This window comes from Eublepharis macularius, chromosome 4 (assembly GCF_028583425.1).
Source record: "Eublepharis macularius isolate TG4126 chromosome 4, MPM_Emac_v1.0, whole genome shotgun sequence".
In the NCBI taxonomy this organism is placed as follows: Eukaryota; Metazoa; Chordata; class Lepidosauria; order Squamata; family Eublepharidae; genus Eublepharis; species Eublepharis macularius.
The window spans coordinates 32,804,290-32,819,581 of NC_072793.1; the positions used below are offsets into that span (position 1 = coordinate 32,804,290).

Sequence of the window (15,292 nt, forward strand, 5' to 3'; positions counted from 1 at the left end):
CAGATATAATGTGAGTTAAAAGCATTGGGTTGGATCCAATTAGCTTCCCCTTTAGTGAAAAAGGGAGGGAGGGGGGTCTCCTTTGACCACCAAAAAGGCTCTGCTGGGATTATGGGATCTGCATGGACAAAAGTCATGTGGGATGAGGACTGTAGAAAGTTGGGGAATTAAGTAAGTGATTGAAAAAACTGGCTGGATTTAAACCATTATTGTGTACTATTGAATTTATTAGAGAAATAACTGGGATCAGTTTATCCTGGACCTGGCATAACCACCTAGCACAAGTTTTTATAAGCCTATGTGATCTTGCTGATCTTGCAGTACCTCTTCCTCTTGTCTATCATAGGTGCTTCAATTTGGCACACAACTTGTTTAACCTAGTACTGCAAAAATGTGTGAGTGTGTAAAGATGAGAAACGGGGGGCAGAAATGGAGGTGCTGAAGTTCACAGCTCTCCATCCATCTGCAAAAGGCAAATTATATACATATACAACCCTGATTTGCATGAAGACTGTATGGAGAAGGGAAGGGGAATCAATTTTCCCTTGGTTAACCAAAACTAAACCCCCAATGCAAGTATTAGCATTTTAAAGTGGGCAAAAACATATTTTTTTTCTCTTTGCAATGCTAATAACAGTATTGGAAAAACCCAATTTCAACTAACCAAACAAAGCAGGTTTGAAGGGTTAAATCTCTTCACCTTTCTATATAACCCTGGTCCAAACTGGGGCTGTTGTGAACATGGGCAATTTGTGTTTTACAAATAACAAATCCATGATCTTTGTCACTTCGGTTTGTGCCCTGACTGTAGGCTTTTTCCTACTATATATAAAACTATGAATTAACCTGCCAATATGATAGTACATAGTGGTACTCAACAATGGAATGCAGTAGGACAAAAATATATTAGATACTTTAATTGCCAGGAGAGATTCAGAGTTTTCCACGATCTAAAAGCTGTGTTAAATTTATCTATAACTAAATTAATATTGGTATAATTTATGTTCTCCCAGAAAGATCTGTATGGGAAAACTATGTTACAATGTACCCAAATCTGTTGTTTGGGTGCTGTACATGGAAGCATAGAGATTTGTGAAGCCTCCTACCGATGAGGCAATTAATACCCTAGGTAGTGTTTTGGTTTGGGAAAATGGCATGGGGAAGAAGGCAGGAAACTCTCCTGCCCCTGTGCCACAGTCGCTAGCAAAATCAGGCCCCCACAGCACTTTTAAATGGCATTCCCATTGAGAATTTGCAGCTGCAGTGTGGCTGTGTGAGTCCCTGTGATGGACTCGTGTATGTGGTTTGGCCCTAAGTATCTTTCCCTTTCTTTTACTCTCACTATTGATGTGTTTCAACAGTGCTTGTTAAAGGTTATATTACAATTAAACTAATTTCAATGTACTTAAAATTAATCATATAATCCAATACTTTATCAAACCCTTGAACTATCTTCAAATGTTTCTGAGAGAAGCTGTTTCTTTTTAGCAGCTGATGGTAATATCCTCTGCACATAGAGAAATTTTCATTTCATTCTTCCGATTTCAACTTCCATAATAATAACAGTAATAGTAATAAAAATAATAGTAGTCATAATAGTAATAATATTCAATTTATATACTGCCCTTCCGGACAACTTAACGCCCACTTAGAGAGGTTTACAAAAAGTTGTTATCCTCACAACAATCACCCTGTGAGGTGGGCGGGTCTGAGAGAGCTCTGAAAGAGCTGTGACTGACCCAAGGCCACTCAGCTGGCTTCAAACGGATGAGTGGGGACTCAAACCCAGTTCTTCAGATTAGAATTCTGCTGCTCTTAACGACTATACCAAACTGGCTGTAGCAGATACTGTGGTGCATAGACAAGAGTTCTACAGATACAGCAAAGTGGAATCTTGTTGGAAACTTGCCACCCATCCTGAGGGGACATGGGTAATGATGGACAGAACCCTATATGTACTTTCTCTGAGGTAACATTTTCTCTGATAATTATTTTCCTACTTCTTTAGAACTCTACCCACAGCTTGAAGTCAGACATCTCTGGCACAACTACTAAGAGCACTTCCTCTTCTGACATCTGTCACTACACGATGGTTGAGTTTGCCATGGCGCACTTCCGGGAAGCCCAGTCAATGTAAGTGATATACACCAGAGATTCATTTTCTGGCATTTGTGAACTATTGTTCTTGTTCTTTGTGAACCACCACATTTTCTTATCTTGTAAGCATCACGTAGAAGGCTGTTATGTGTCATCCTTAATATCTGTCACCCGCATTATGTGGAGATTTATAGACAGCAGATTATCTGTGAATGTTCATATGATAAGCAACCACATAAAATACAGTTGTCATGGCATTGCTCACCTGAGAAAGTTTACCAAGACCTGTCCAGTAGTCTAGACAATGGGGTGCTCTCTTCTCTATTGGCTTTTCCCCCTAGTCTTTTCACAATCAATTCTTTCTTTTATGAAGAAAAGATGCCTCCTAGTGGATGGACAGCTGAGCACCTCATGATCCAGATAAACAAGGAAAAGAGGACTAGTGTTGAAACTGAATCCTGACAAGACAGAGGTTATCTGGGTTAGTAGGAAGTCAGACCAGAAACTTAAGATCTCTCCTGTCTTGGATGGGGTTATACTTCCCTTGAAAAGTCAAGTTTGCAGCTTGGGAGTACTGCTTGACACAGCAGTCACCTTAGACAGCTAGTGGCTGCGGTGGCATTTTCTGTGTGGGGAGAAAACTCAGAAGAGAACTCTTGAAACACCTCATTGGAATCTGAAGGGGGATTTAATTTAATTGTTCAGAATTTGGAAGAAAACCCAAAGAGGTATAAATGGCGCCAAACGTGGCAAAAATCACCTGTGCAAGACCATAGGGAGAGGCCCTTCTGACTGTCCCATAAGCTAAAGAAGCTCACCTGGTGGGTACATGAGAGAAGGCCTTTTCAATTTTCTCTGCCATTCTTCAGGAGGAAGCTGAAGGAAATTTTATTTAGGACCGAGACCAGAGCCTGGCAGGATTTACTATCTTTCCACTGGGCCTGTAAGACAGAGTTGTTCCACCAGGCTCATGGCTGAGGTTGGGTCTCCGCTGCCCAGAGGATGCAACATCTACCCCCCTCCCTGTGAAAGCTGCCCACCACTTTGTTTTTCAGATGCTGTTACTGTGCTGCTATATCTAGTTGTACTACTGTATTGTTTGTTAATAGTTGTATTGCTGCCACCAGGCAGAGTGCCGCTATTTTTATATGATGTTTTAATGTTTTAATATGAAATGTTTTTAGATGATTTTAAGGTTGTTATCCACCCTGAGCCCGCTTGTGGGGAGGGCAGAATACAAATATGATATAAATAAATAAATAACTTTGATTTTATGTTTATTGGCAGACCTAAACTGTGTTTTTAAACATTACTTTAGTCATTTTATGACTGTCTTTAAACTTTGTTTTATTAATTTTATAACTTACTCTATTTATATCATAAGCTGCCTTGCGTTCCTGCATGGCAGAAAGGTGGCTGATACATGTTTTAAATAAAAATAAATAAATAAACCATAGCAAAACCTACTGTTTCCAAGCTCTGATAAATTCAGGCTAGTCTGGGCTATTCAGGCTGCTGAAGACATACTAGGAAAGGAGAAAATAAGCTTTGGGGATCCTGGCCCCATCAGTTTTCAGAACATCGGACCTAATTTAAGATCAGCCAATTCTAGTAAAAATCCATGTACATGGATGGTTTATATAGTCATAATGCACAAATGTGGGTTTCTTACAAGATTAAAAAATCAGACGTGCAAGAGTCTGTCCAACCTGACGGGAAATTTTCAAGCTCGGAAAATGGTGCAGGGAGGATGTTGAAGCCCCCTTTTCTTTCTTTATTTTTAAAGTTTATTTTTATTTAAACAGACAATATACAAATAACAAAACGTAACACAAAATAATTAGAGCGTAGAAAGAATAGAAAAAAGAAAGGAGGAAAGAAAGAAAAGAAAGGAAAAAGAAGAAAGGAAGAGGAGAGGGAAGAAAAAGATAACAGAAATATAAAAGAAATATACTTTTCCATGTGCACTGTGATACTGATTCTAATTGGGCACCCCCTGCTCAGGAAAGAAGGAAAAGCCAGAAATATGCCTGACACAGGATGGAAACCCAGATGCAGCCTGTGTACCCCATGAAGTGTGAAGATACTACCAAAGGACACAGATGGGCAACTAAGATAAAGAAGGGGGCTATGTGGTTGTTGTGGATTTTCCGGGCTGTATAGCCGTGGTCTTGGCATTGTAGTTCCTGACGTTTCGCCAGCAGCTGTGACTGGCATCTTCAGAGCTGTAGCACCAAAAGACAGAGATCTCTCAGTGTCAAACTGTGGAGAAGATGTTAGCAGGTAATTTATATCTACTCAGGAAGGTGGGTTTGGGCTGAGTTATCCTGTAAGAGTTTCCCAGGGTGTGGAATGCTAATAGGGGGAAGCTTCACTGTATCCTGAGGAGGTTCTTTTGCATATGGATTGGAGGTTGATATGCTAATCCTATCTGCAGGATCTTCTCCACACATTGACACTGAGAGATCTCTGACTTTTGGTGCTGCGCCTCTGAAGATGCCAGTCACAGATGCTGGCAAATGTCAGGAACTACAATGCCAAGACTGTGGCCATACTGCCCGGAAAAACTACAACAACCAATGACCTGTGACAGGCAGCTGTAATACTGAAATTGTCCCAAGCCTTTAGCTGACAAATGTTTTAGTGACACAGCATTTTCCAGTCTAAGAATACCCTTTATTTTCCTGCTGTGCATTTGTGCTAGAGAACCATGTGCCTATCTGAAGATTTCTTTGATATTTCCACTGCAACTGCATGATAAATATGCAAGTTGTTTATTATAAATTAAAAGTGTTACATTTCAACTGCTCTTGAGCAGCATAAGTAGCTGTGATGAATTCAAACTAATCTCCACTTCATCTACAAGGTCTTTTCTTGTTTTGGGTCATGATCTCATGGGCCCACTGGTGGTCACTGGACCATAAGTTAAAATTCATTGTTGAACACCACTGCTAGCTAGGGCCATGGGGGTATCTTATTCCAGCATTCTTATTTCATTTATTTGTTAACACCCTCTTTCTGCTTCTGCTAGGCTAGAATGGAAGAGGACAAACACTGTCCAGAATAACCCAGATCTCTTAGTCCAACATACTAAGGTAAATCAGAGGGAGGGAGAGGTAGTACCTTTGTTTCTTGGGATGTGGGTAGTTGAGAAATGACTGATGAACAATATGGGGCTTTTTGAGATTAGTGGTGATGCTTTTGAATCTGCTCATGTTCACTCCTCAATAAAGTATGTGAGCTTCTATTTGACTCACCTTCTCTCCATATTGATGGCTGAGGGTTCCATCTGGATTGGTTCACCCTCTTCGCTTCTGTCCATCACACCCCTCTCTTGTATTCTGACCCCATAGGTACCAATCCAAGAATCGCTCCTGTTCTGCTCTGACAGTGAAATGAATGAGCTAGCTGCAAAAGGTTTCATGAGTATGTAGCTGTTTCTTGGGTTGACCAGGGGAGTGCGATGAAGACATTGCCAGAGCTTTAAGATTCATGCAATTCTTGCCGGGGCAGGGTTTGGGGTTTGGGCTGAGATTATTTTTATTTCCAGTACCTCTATGTGTCTTTTTCTATGGTGCATCTGATACAGGAAAATTTAAGCTTGAATAAAAACTTGTTAGTCTTTACAGCATCATAAGGCTGTTGTTTATTTTCCCACAAAACAGCCGTTTGTTATCCACATCTATTTTCTGAACTTACCAGTACTGAAAAAAATGGAAAACATATTTTCCTCACTGTCTTGTTTCCAATACATTATAATTCAATCCCGGTGTTTTAGCCCCATATTTTACCTTCTCAGTCCAGAATTAGATGCCAAGAATAATACTAGTTCCTGTCTTGCAGCTCTAATGAGGTTCATGGGAGACCAACCATGTCTGAAGGGCCAAAGTGAGGTTGATTACATCTATGAAATCCTCCAGGTTTGTGTTCTTTATTGCGGAGGGCAATCTCAACTCCCCTCTGTCTGGAGACCAGGGGGCGGGGCCACCGGCCATGTGACCATTTTCAAGAGGTGCCGGAACTCCGTTCCACTGCGTTCCAGCTGAAAAAAAACCCTGGTGTCAAGAAAAGGAGCTGAAAGATCAGTGATATCCCAGTCTTTCCTAGAAGGTTGGGCGGTGTGGGGTGCCAGAAAACCACCCATGGCTGTGTCATGGAAAGTAATGGCAACTCATTCATTTGCTTCAGGCAACATAGAAGATGAATTTAACATGCCACTGGAGATCCATTCATTGTCGAATCTCTTGCAAGAGAAAAGTAATAGGACCTTCCTACTCTGCTTAAGATGAGAGGTTCTTAAATTTCTCTCTTTTTTCTATTATGCTTTCTGTGGCTTGGACAGATGTGCAAAGAGAAGGAGAATTTAAGGGATGAGATTTATTGCCAATCCATCAAGCAAATCACCGAGAACCCCAATCAGTAAGTATTGCTACAGTCTGGAGTCTGGAATTGAACGGATAGCAGGAGTACAGGCTGTGGTTAATGGGATACTCACAAGGGAACCTGCCTTGGAATGGACATGGTGACGACTCATAGAGTTACTGTGATGAAAATTCATAGTGCTGTATAAGAGACCTTTGGGTCTACAGATATACAGAGAGGAAAAACACAAACATTCAGATTCTTAAATTTTACATTCATTTTTCTAGTCTTCATTCTGTCTGTGTTAAGTTTTTCTCTCTTTGCCAGGAGAAAAGCTGGAGTGGGAGCAATGGGTTATTGACAGCCCCCAGATTTATAGCAGTAGCCAGGAAAGGGTTACAATAATGAAATGCTGCACCAAGAATACTAAAAACTTGCCCAGATCTTCTTTGGTTGCTATGCCTTTGGAAGAAATTACAAGCAAGTTTTAATTTGGTTTTTCTTTATATCCTTGCTGGGCTTTTAAATGAAAGAAAACAAATAATGCTGAGATTCTACAAATGCTTTGCCAAGTGGCCGCCTGGATTGTATGATCCAAGGTAATAAAGTTGCCCTGCTCATTACTAGGCGTGGGTAGCAAAACCTCAGGATTATCCCCCTCATAGCTCAGTATAAATTTGGATGGGTACCATCCAGCTTGGTGGAAGAAACAGCCCAGCCTCCTATGTGAGCTATGCATTCTTCCCTCCCCGTCCTGCATTGTCTGTCCCACTGTCGATCTCAGTCTGTAAGCTCCTTGCAGGCAGGAACCTGTTTTTCTGCTTATGAAACTGTTTAACACATCATGTACATTGATGGCGCTGTATGTAGCAGCAGTAATGAATAGCCTTGCTTTCCTAGTATCCCAGTTTCTAGTGATTTGAAATAATCTCAGTAGATTAAGGGCATATGCCTTTACAAATATTTTGCCTACAAAGATATAATAAAAAGCCTTATAAAAGCCATATGCACCAAACATGTGTGAAACTTGTCCCTGTCTCTGTTTTGCCACAGTGTTTTTGAGTTTTGGTAGCCGCTGAACTTTGGTTTTCTGATATGCACAAATACTGCAAAACAAATCTACATTTTCACATGTGATATAGTACATGTTTTTTATCCATTAATGCTTGGAAAATGTAATGTGTGAAGCCTATCCCAATGCTGGTGCAAATTGCCTGCCTGCCTGCCTCTGTCTGTCTGTCTGTCTGTCTATCTAAGCCATTTCACTAAACAATGCAATAGGGTATATAAATGTGAATTTGCAAAGATATAACATCAGCAGAAATCCAATACAGAAAAAGCCCAGTGTTTTTGCTGCTTCTGTAGGGTTTCCTTTTGGCATTGGGAAAAGAGAAGGAGTTTATCATTGTGATACACAGCTATCCTAGGGAACTGTTTTCTTTATTTAAATATTTATATCCTGCCTTTCTTCATGGCAGCTTGGTGGTGGAGAGTGCCCTCAAGTCATAGCTGACTTATGGCGACCCTTGGTGGGGTTTTCATGGCAAGAGACTAACAGAGGTGGTTTGCCATTGCCTTTGTGGCAGTTTACTAGCCATAATTTAAAACATACAAAATAAAATCACTAAATAACCCCCTCATCCCTATAATGCCTAGTCTCTACAAGACATGGGCACGAACAGAAAAAAAACCCAAATATGGTGTTCGTTGTTTGTTGCCATCCACAAACAACAAACAACGAACATTGACAAACATGACCTGTTCACGAACATGTTTGTTGTTCGTGGGGCCAGCAGGCTCTCCTCCAGCCATCATCCAAGTCAAGATCCTTACTGCACCACTCCCAGAAACCTTACCTGAGCAGGCAGCAGGAAAGGTACTAGTACTAAATAATAGCTTGGCCCAGAGCCTGGCAGAAGCCCTGGAACTTGAAGAGGTAGATCCCTATCCCACCACATGCAAAGAAAATTCAAGCTCCAATGCACTCTCCCTGTCTCTTTCTCAAAATGCCAACAGCAACTGTCTCTCCCTCACTGTCTGCAAAACCAGAGCTGGGAGCCCCCCTCCTCCCTTCTTTGCTTCCTTGTAACAAATTTGGAGCTCCACACTTGAAAGGAAGACCTGCCTATCAAGCTAAATTGGGCTTAGATTGGGGTTTCCAGGGCAACCGCAGGACTTCAGACAGAGTTCAGGCAGTCCCTGCCTCCGGTTGCCAAGGGAATTGATTACAGGTGCCAGACTGTCTGACTTGACCAACAGCAAGGAACGAGGTTTGCAGCAACCACCTATTCATTTAGAATGGGGCCTCACGAACAGCAGATTGGGCTGTTCGTGCCCATCTCTAGTCTCTACACAGTGCCTCCTAAGAATGTATTGAGATGGCACCCACCAGCACCACCTCAGGGAGTCAGTTCCACAGAGTAAAGCTATACTAGAAAATGTATGGACTCTATGTCAGGCGTGCTACCTTAAGTGGGGGAACAGCAGATTGGTGGCAACCTGGAGACCATAGTTAGCCCTTTGGGGCATATAGGGAGAAATGGTCCTTTATGCATGTGGGTCCTAGGCCACGAAGGTCATAACCAGTTCCTTGAATTGAACTTGAAAACAAACTGGCAGATAATATATCTGTTTTAGAATAGACATGTGAAGTCCCAGGCAGCTATTCCTTGACAATGAGTGATTCCGCACACGCTGGATAACGCACTTCCAATCCTCTTTATAGATCATTTGGAACGGATTTTTTTTGTGTGCGGAACAAAAAATCCACCTCAAGTGATTGATAAAGTGCATTGAAAGTGCATTGAAAGTGCATTGAAAGTGCATTATCCAACGTGTGCGGAATCAGCCAATAATTGGGTTGCACTTGTCGTTTCTGTGTTGCCTTCAGCCCCATATAGAGTGTGTTACAGTAATCCATGTGTGAAATTACGAAAGTACGAAATAAGTACAAAAGCATGGAATAAGCAGTTGTTCCATGCTTTTGTTTTCAACAGTGTACAACACTGGATCTTAAAGAGGAATTCAGGCTAGTATGGTTCTGGAGCTCCGCAGACAGAAAAGCCATTGAGAAAGGGAATTTTTGAGCAGAAAAACAGCAGATGAGGAAAGAGTTAAGCATCCCTTTCCCGTGTACTACATTCCAAAGCTGCTTTGCTCTTTTGAAAATGGTGTCATACCTTTAGCATGTAAATATGTAGTCACTGCTCTTAAGTGCTCAGGCTGCTATTCGTGCTCTCTTTGTGCTCATTGTCTAAGGATAAACTTGACTAAATAAAAAAACTTTTTGAGTTGTGAGTTGTGTGCTAGAGCTCTTGGGTACCCTAGCTGCCAGACCCTGAGAGCACAACTGGTTTTACCGTTTGATATTTCCCTTCTGTGAAGTTCTGAGTACCTCTTTTGAGCTTTGAAAATATATTTTCCTATGGAAGTCAAGGGCCTTTATGCAAACTCTCTGCTACCTGCATATACAGCGTCTGAGGAGAGACAGCAGGCGTGGGCTTCTCCTGCGTCAGGCTGTTTGCATTTTCTTGGGGAAGATGTATCTGTTACTAACTTAGCCAGAACATGTTCTTCCTTGGACACAAATATTTCCTTTCAAATATCTATCTCGTTTCTTGGAGGCCAGTCTTTTTCCATCCTTGCTCTCCAGCTGTTTTCCTGTTTTTTCCCTTGACTGCTTCATCTCCTTCAGTCTGTTTGCATTTTGCATAGTTCTGTTTTGCTTTGTAGTTGCTACACCAAAGGCACCATGGCCTATATTTCTCTCCATCCTGCAGGGACAGCTGCCACCGAGGCTGGCAGTTGTTGAGCCTCTTGACTGGATACTTCCTCCCTTCCAGCATCTTGATGCCATATGCCACCAAGTATCTGCAGCAGGCCAGCTCTGACATCAATAGCCCTTGCTCAGGTATCATTTGCCTCCCATTGTGGGACCCACGTGCTGCCTTCATCCAGCAGTGTGTACACGGCATGAAGAAATGCCCATTCCCAGTACTCTAAGAAAAACAATAGGAAGATTTCTTACCTGATCTTTGATTGCACCTTCATTTGTGATGCTTTTGGGGAGAGTGGAGCTTGGTGAGTTTAGTGGCTTTAAAGGGCTCGATCTGATTGCTGGCAGTCACTAGGAGGAATTTCACTGGAGAAAGAATGGAGCCACGCAGTATGCAATTAAAGATGGAAGGTTCCCACAGTTCAATATCATAGAATCATAAAATCATAGAGTTGGAAGTGATCTCCAGGGTCATCTAGTCCAACCCCCTGCACAACGCAGGAAATTCATAACTACCTCCCCTCCCCCACACCCCCAGTGACCCCCTGCAGGGGGCCCCTTCTTCCATGCCCAGAAGATGGCAAAACACCATTAGGATCCCTAGCCAAACTGGCCTGGGGAAAATCACTACCTGACTCCAAGGTGGCAATTGGCATTACCCTGGGCATGTTAGAAGGGGCCACAAGAACTAAGCACTGATATAACCCTTCCTGCCCTCCCTCTCATGATCTGCCTAGGTTCACAGAATAAGCATTGCCGTCAGATGGCCATCTAGCCTCTGCTTAAAAAATATCATCCCACATCCTATGACTATAGCTTTTTTTCTCAAATCAGGGTGCTAAAAATGTGCCTCAAAATCCTGGCCCCTGAGGTCTGATCAAAAGGAAGTTATCTTCCAAAGCAAAAAATGAGTTTCTTCTATTCACACCTCCGGCTGCCTTGACCGGTATAGAGAGCTTCAATGCCTCAGATTTTGAGTTGCAAGAAGAGTCTTTTTGCTGAGCTCCCTTGAATGTGTGAATAATTATTTAGTTCTTCTATGGGATCGTCTTAAGGAGCACACTATACTTCACCACCTCTGCCTCACTCCTGTATGCTCTTTGAGGTTTTTTTTTTAATTACCATGTAACAACAGACAACCTACAGACGTATTTATTTACTTCAGTTATACTCCATTTTCTTCCCCAGTGGGAACCCAAAGGGGCTTACAACATTCTGCCCTTCTCAGTTCTCTTTTCTTAACATCACTGTGAGGTAGATTAGGCTGAGAGGGTGTGACTGGCCCAAAGTTACCCAGCAAGCTTCCATGTCAGAGTGAGTATTCAAACCTGGGTGTCCCAGATTTTAGACCGACACTACACCACGCTAGTGCATCTCCACACCAACTGTGGGGCTTATTTAGAATTCACTTCGCAGAGATGTAATACTCATGAAATGATAACCCTAATAAGGTTATAAACTCCGTTCGACATTTCTCCTCTTATCATCAGAAATGGCTAGGATTTGCCACAGCAACCTGAGGAAACTGGTCATGTATGGGGCCCGCCAACACCTGCCATTCCGTGTGGAGATGGAGGCATTTCTGGTAACTGACTGGGGTTTGTAAAGAAAATAACTAGCATTTGAGTTGCTGAGGCAAGTCTCTGAGGCAGTAAGGGATCTTGCTGGAAGGGAGGAAGAGAAATACAAGTGGAAGAACAGTGACTGTGGAGCTGACTTCCCTTTGAGTGTGGCATGGATTGGGGCCTAGTTGTGAACACCAAATATGATGATCTAGCATGGAGACAACGCCTGGTACACGAGAAGTGTTTTGCACAAAGGACTGTAGGATGAGATTGTACATTTACTGAGGGTGGGGATAGTGGGATTGATCTTATCTGGCATGAGGAAAAAATGCACTAAATGAAGGGGAACTTTCCCATTTCCCAGTGTAGCCTACTACACCCTACAAAAATTATGTCTTGGCAGAGGTGTCAGTAAACCCAAAGGAACAGCATGGGGGGGTCAAGTGGGGGCCTGCAATGGGAGGGAAGAAGCAAAGTGCCTTCTATATGCAGAAAACGTTTTTAGGATCCAGGCCATAAGGAATTATAAAGGCTGGGGTGGGGAAATGGGGTAATTATGCTTCAGTGTGGCATTGTGAGAAGTAGGTAAGGAGTGCTGTTTGTGATAGAATGTTTCTTACAGTGTTTCTTTGGATGGTGCATGTGCCTAAAGTGGGATTTGAAGGAGAAAAGATATGTACCTGCTACCAATAGGATATTCAAAGAGGAAGTGTCAGGATGTTCTTTGTGATCTATGTGAGAACCATCACACAGTCAACAGAACTAGCCCAGGAATTTTAGTACTTGCAATTCATTTTAAGTTGCATTGTTAAACACACCTTGAAAACTGAAAAAGTACAACCAGGGTTCAATCTCGACTCATGGCAGTGAAAGAGTTAAGCACATGCTCATACCTTTCACATTGATATCAGTGGGATTATTAAGCACTCAAGTGCTGAACTGTGCCAGGTTTGTGACATTGGGGAAGGGGGAGACATAGATGGTTGAGCTGGCTTCTGTCTAGCCCTGTGTGCTTTTCCATTGGCAGAAGGGACGCAGATCACGTCGGGTGCCGATCATCCTGCCTGGAGACCAGAGATATGACACACGAATCAACACATTCACAGTGCGTTTGTGTGAGATATGCTAACCATATTCCTATACCGGTGATTAATGTGCCCCATTTTGAAATGTGTGTATCTTTGAGTTCCATTTCACCTTACCCTGAGGACTTGGAGCAGATTCCAACAGATTGCAAATGCAGATATCAGTCTTGTATCTCCTGACTGTCCAGTGAAATGGCCTCTTAGCTGCCCATGGTCAATTTTGTCACTTTTCTGAAGCACCGCCACAATTTCCTTCTCTGTATTTCAAAGGGCTTTAGAGATCTCGAAGCGATGGTATCTGTGCATCTCTCTTCATACTACATCAGAGTCTCCTTTTGAAGTGTCCTTGATTCTGGGGGTGGGGGGCAGCTTGATCATATATGCGGGAGGGTGGACATAAGGCCCACTGTACACTCACACTGAGGCATCATGTTTGCTGAGCACCATTCATCTGCCTTCTCTTTCCTTCTCTCTCCCTCTGCTGTGAATCTAAGAACAACCAGAACCGCCATTAGACACTGGGATGTTTTCCCTTTTCATACTTATCTTTTGTTCTGATTATATTTGTGGCCAAACCTTCCTCCAGGTTCTGGACAGATGAGTGATGAAACAAAGCCCATGACTCATGGACTACCTTCTAGAGCTAACTTTTTTAGATCGGAAGGGCAGGGAGTTAAGCCTGCTTGGAAGCCCTTTCTTCTAAATCCAGATGAGAGGCCACTTGTGGCTACTCAGCAGTTAGGTAAGGGCATTCTATACCCTTTTTGCCTTTGGTTTCAGGTGGCTGCAGATGTGGTGAAGGAAATCTGTGAGAAGATGGGAGTCACTGACCCAGAGGAGATTCAGGAATTTGCCATCCTCGCTAGTAAAGATGATGGTGAGAACGGGTCATTCTCCTAGTTTCCTTCAAGACTCCCAACCCTCCAGTGCAATCCTTTAGGTCTCTGTCTTAGTCTGGATGGAGGAAGCCAAGAGGCCAAGGATTTATTCTCACAGAAGTGATGCTCACGGTCCTTCTCCTTCTTTCTTGACCCACACTTGACATGGAGGATCCTGTGTGAGTACAAGGTGCTAGGCTTCCAGTCACATTCTGTCCCTTATATTATCCATAATACGTGGGCACGTTTGGTTTGCAAACAACTTTGGTGGGCAATGGGGGAAAACAGAGTTGAGACAACAGGAATATGGAGAAGAAACTGTTGGTGAAGACAGCTAGGAGGATCGATGCACAATTGTGCTGCACATTTCAAAGAAAAGGTTTGTCCAAATGAAGTATTTTGCAAATTCCTCAGGTTGAAATAAGAGAAAGTTAAGCACATGTCTAACTCCCATCAAATTGGTGGAGGAAGGAAAGGAATGGCAGATAAGCAAGACTAGGCCAGCTCCAAAGAGTGGGAAGGTCAGGTATTTCCCAGCAAACTGCACACCACCACCCTAGGCCAACTAAGGGTCTCCTGCCCCAGTGTACTGCTATTCTCAATGTGCTTGGAGCTTCCACAAATGTCAGAGGCAGCATGACAGAATGCTGCATTTGCCCATCCTGCCAGGCTCAGGGGCTCTCTGTGGGTATGTTTCCTCCCAAATCTTGGTGCTGGTACTACTGAAGGAGATTGCTGTAATGCTAGATTCTACATACCGGGTGCTAATGTAGTGTTAATCTTGCACTTTAAAAAATCTTGGAACACAAATGGGGACAGGCTGTACAAGTCAGCCATGGGTATTTGCTAGTCCAGTTCACCTTGTCCCGATACTTCCTAACGTACAAAAGTGAACTGTAATAAGGAGCTTTCAGCAGGGAGCCAAGGAGAGTTTGGAGCACCTTACTTGCTTTTCTTTAAGTAGGATGGTGGTGTTGACATGTTCAGGGCTGCCTTTCTTTGTCCACATAGGAAAAGTAGTACAACCCTTGGGCCAAAAGGAATATATCCATGACTATTTGCTAGAGGAAAGTTCGATAGGGCTGAGTTTCTGCAGGATCACCTGGAAGACGTCCTTGCACTTTGAGAATACAGCTTACATCAACATTCACTACCACCAGGTAAGTAAAAGAGAGATCCAGTTTGTGAGCCTAGAGGACCCTCCCACGAACTATAAAGCCATACCAGAATAGCTTTGCACAGGGATGAAGGAATTTTTTTTTGAAGGTAACACATGCATTAGCGTGAGAAACTTCCCATTCCCACTTGATTGCATCTGTTGAGGCCCAGTGCTTACTGTTGTGTGGGTAAGGAACATTTTTAGTGCATAAATAGAACATGTATAATTTCTCATATTTGGCCATCGGAACCTAGGCAGACCATGCGAGGGAGGGCAGAAAGAGTTACACGTGCTTAGTTCTCGCGCCCCTTCTTATATGCCCAGGGTAAGGCCAATTGCAACCTTGGGGTCCGGTAGCAATTTTCCCCAGG

The 15,292-nt window shown here is 42.8% G+C and overlaps 1 protein-coding gene across 2 annotated transcripts in view; it reads left to right on the forward strand.

The window, feature by feature from the left end:
• The window catches only part of MYO15B (myosin XVB), a 71,978-nt gene that overhangs the window by 49,218 nt on the left and 7,468 nt on the right, over positions 1 to 15,292 (forward strand). For both annotated transcript variants that reach the window (XR_008596875.1, XM_054977474.1), the window contains exons 29-38: positions 2,009 to 2,133; positions 5,129 to 5,192; positions 5,451 to 5,523; positions 5,941 to 6,017; positions 6,440 to 6,516; positions 10,239 to 10,369; positions 11,725 to 11,819; positions 12,827 to 12,904; positions 13,665 to 13,761; positions 14,774 to 14,922. Coding sequence is in view for 1 of the 2 variants with exons in the window: in XM_054977474.1 (XP_054833449.1) it covers positions 2,009 to 2,133; positions 5,129 to 5,192; positions 5,451 to 5,523; positions 5,941 to 6,017; positions 6,440 to 6,516; positions 10,239 to 10,369; positions 11,725 to 11,819; positions 12,827 to 12,904; positions 13,665 to 13,761; positions 14,774 to 14,922 (966 nt within the window). In the remaining variant the exon portion in view is untranslated. The remainder of the gene's footprint in view (positions 1 to 2,008; positions 2,134 to 5,128; positions 5,193 to 5,450; positions 5,524 to 5,940; positions 6,018 to 6,439; positions 6,517 to 10,238; positions 10,370 to 11,724; positions 11,820 to 12,826; positions 12,905 to 13,664; positions 13,762 to 14,773; positions 14,923 to 15,292) is intronic.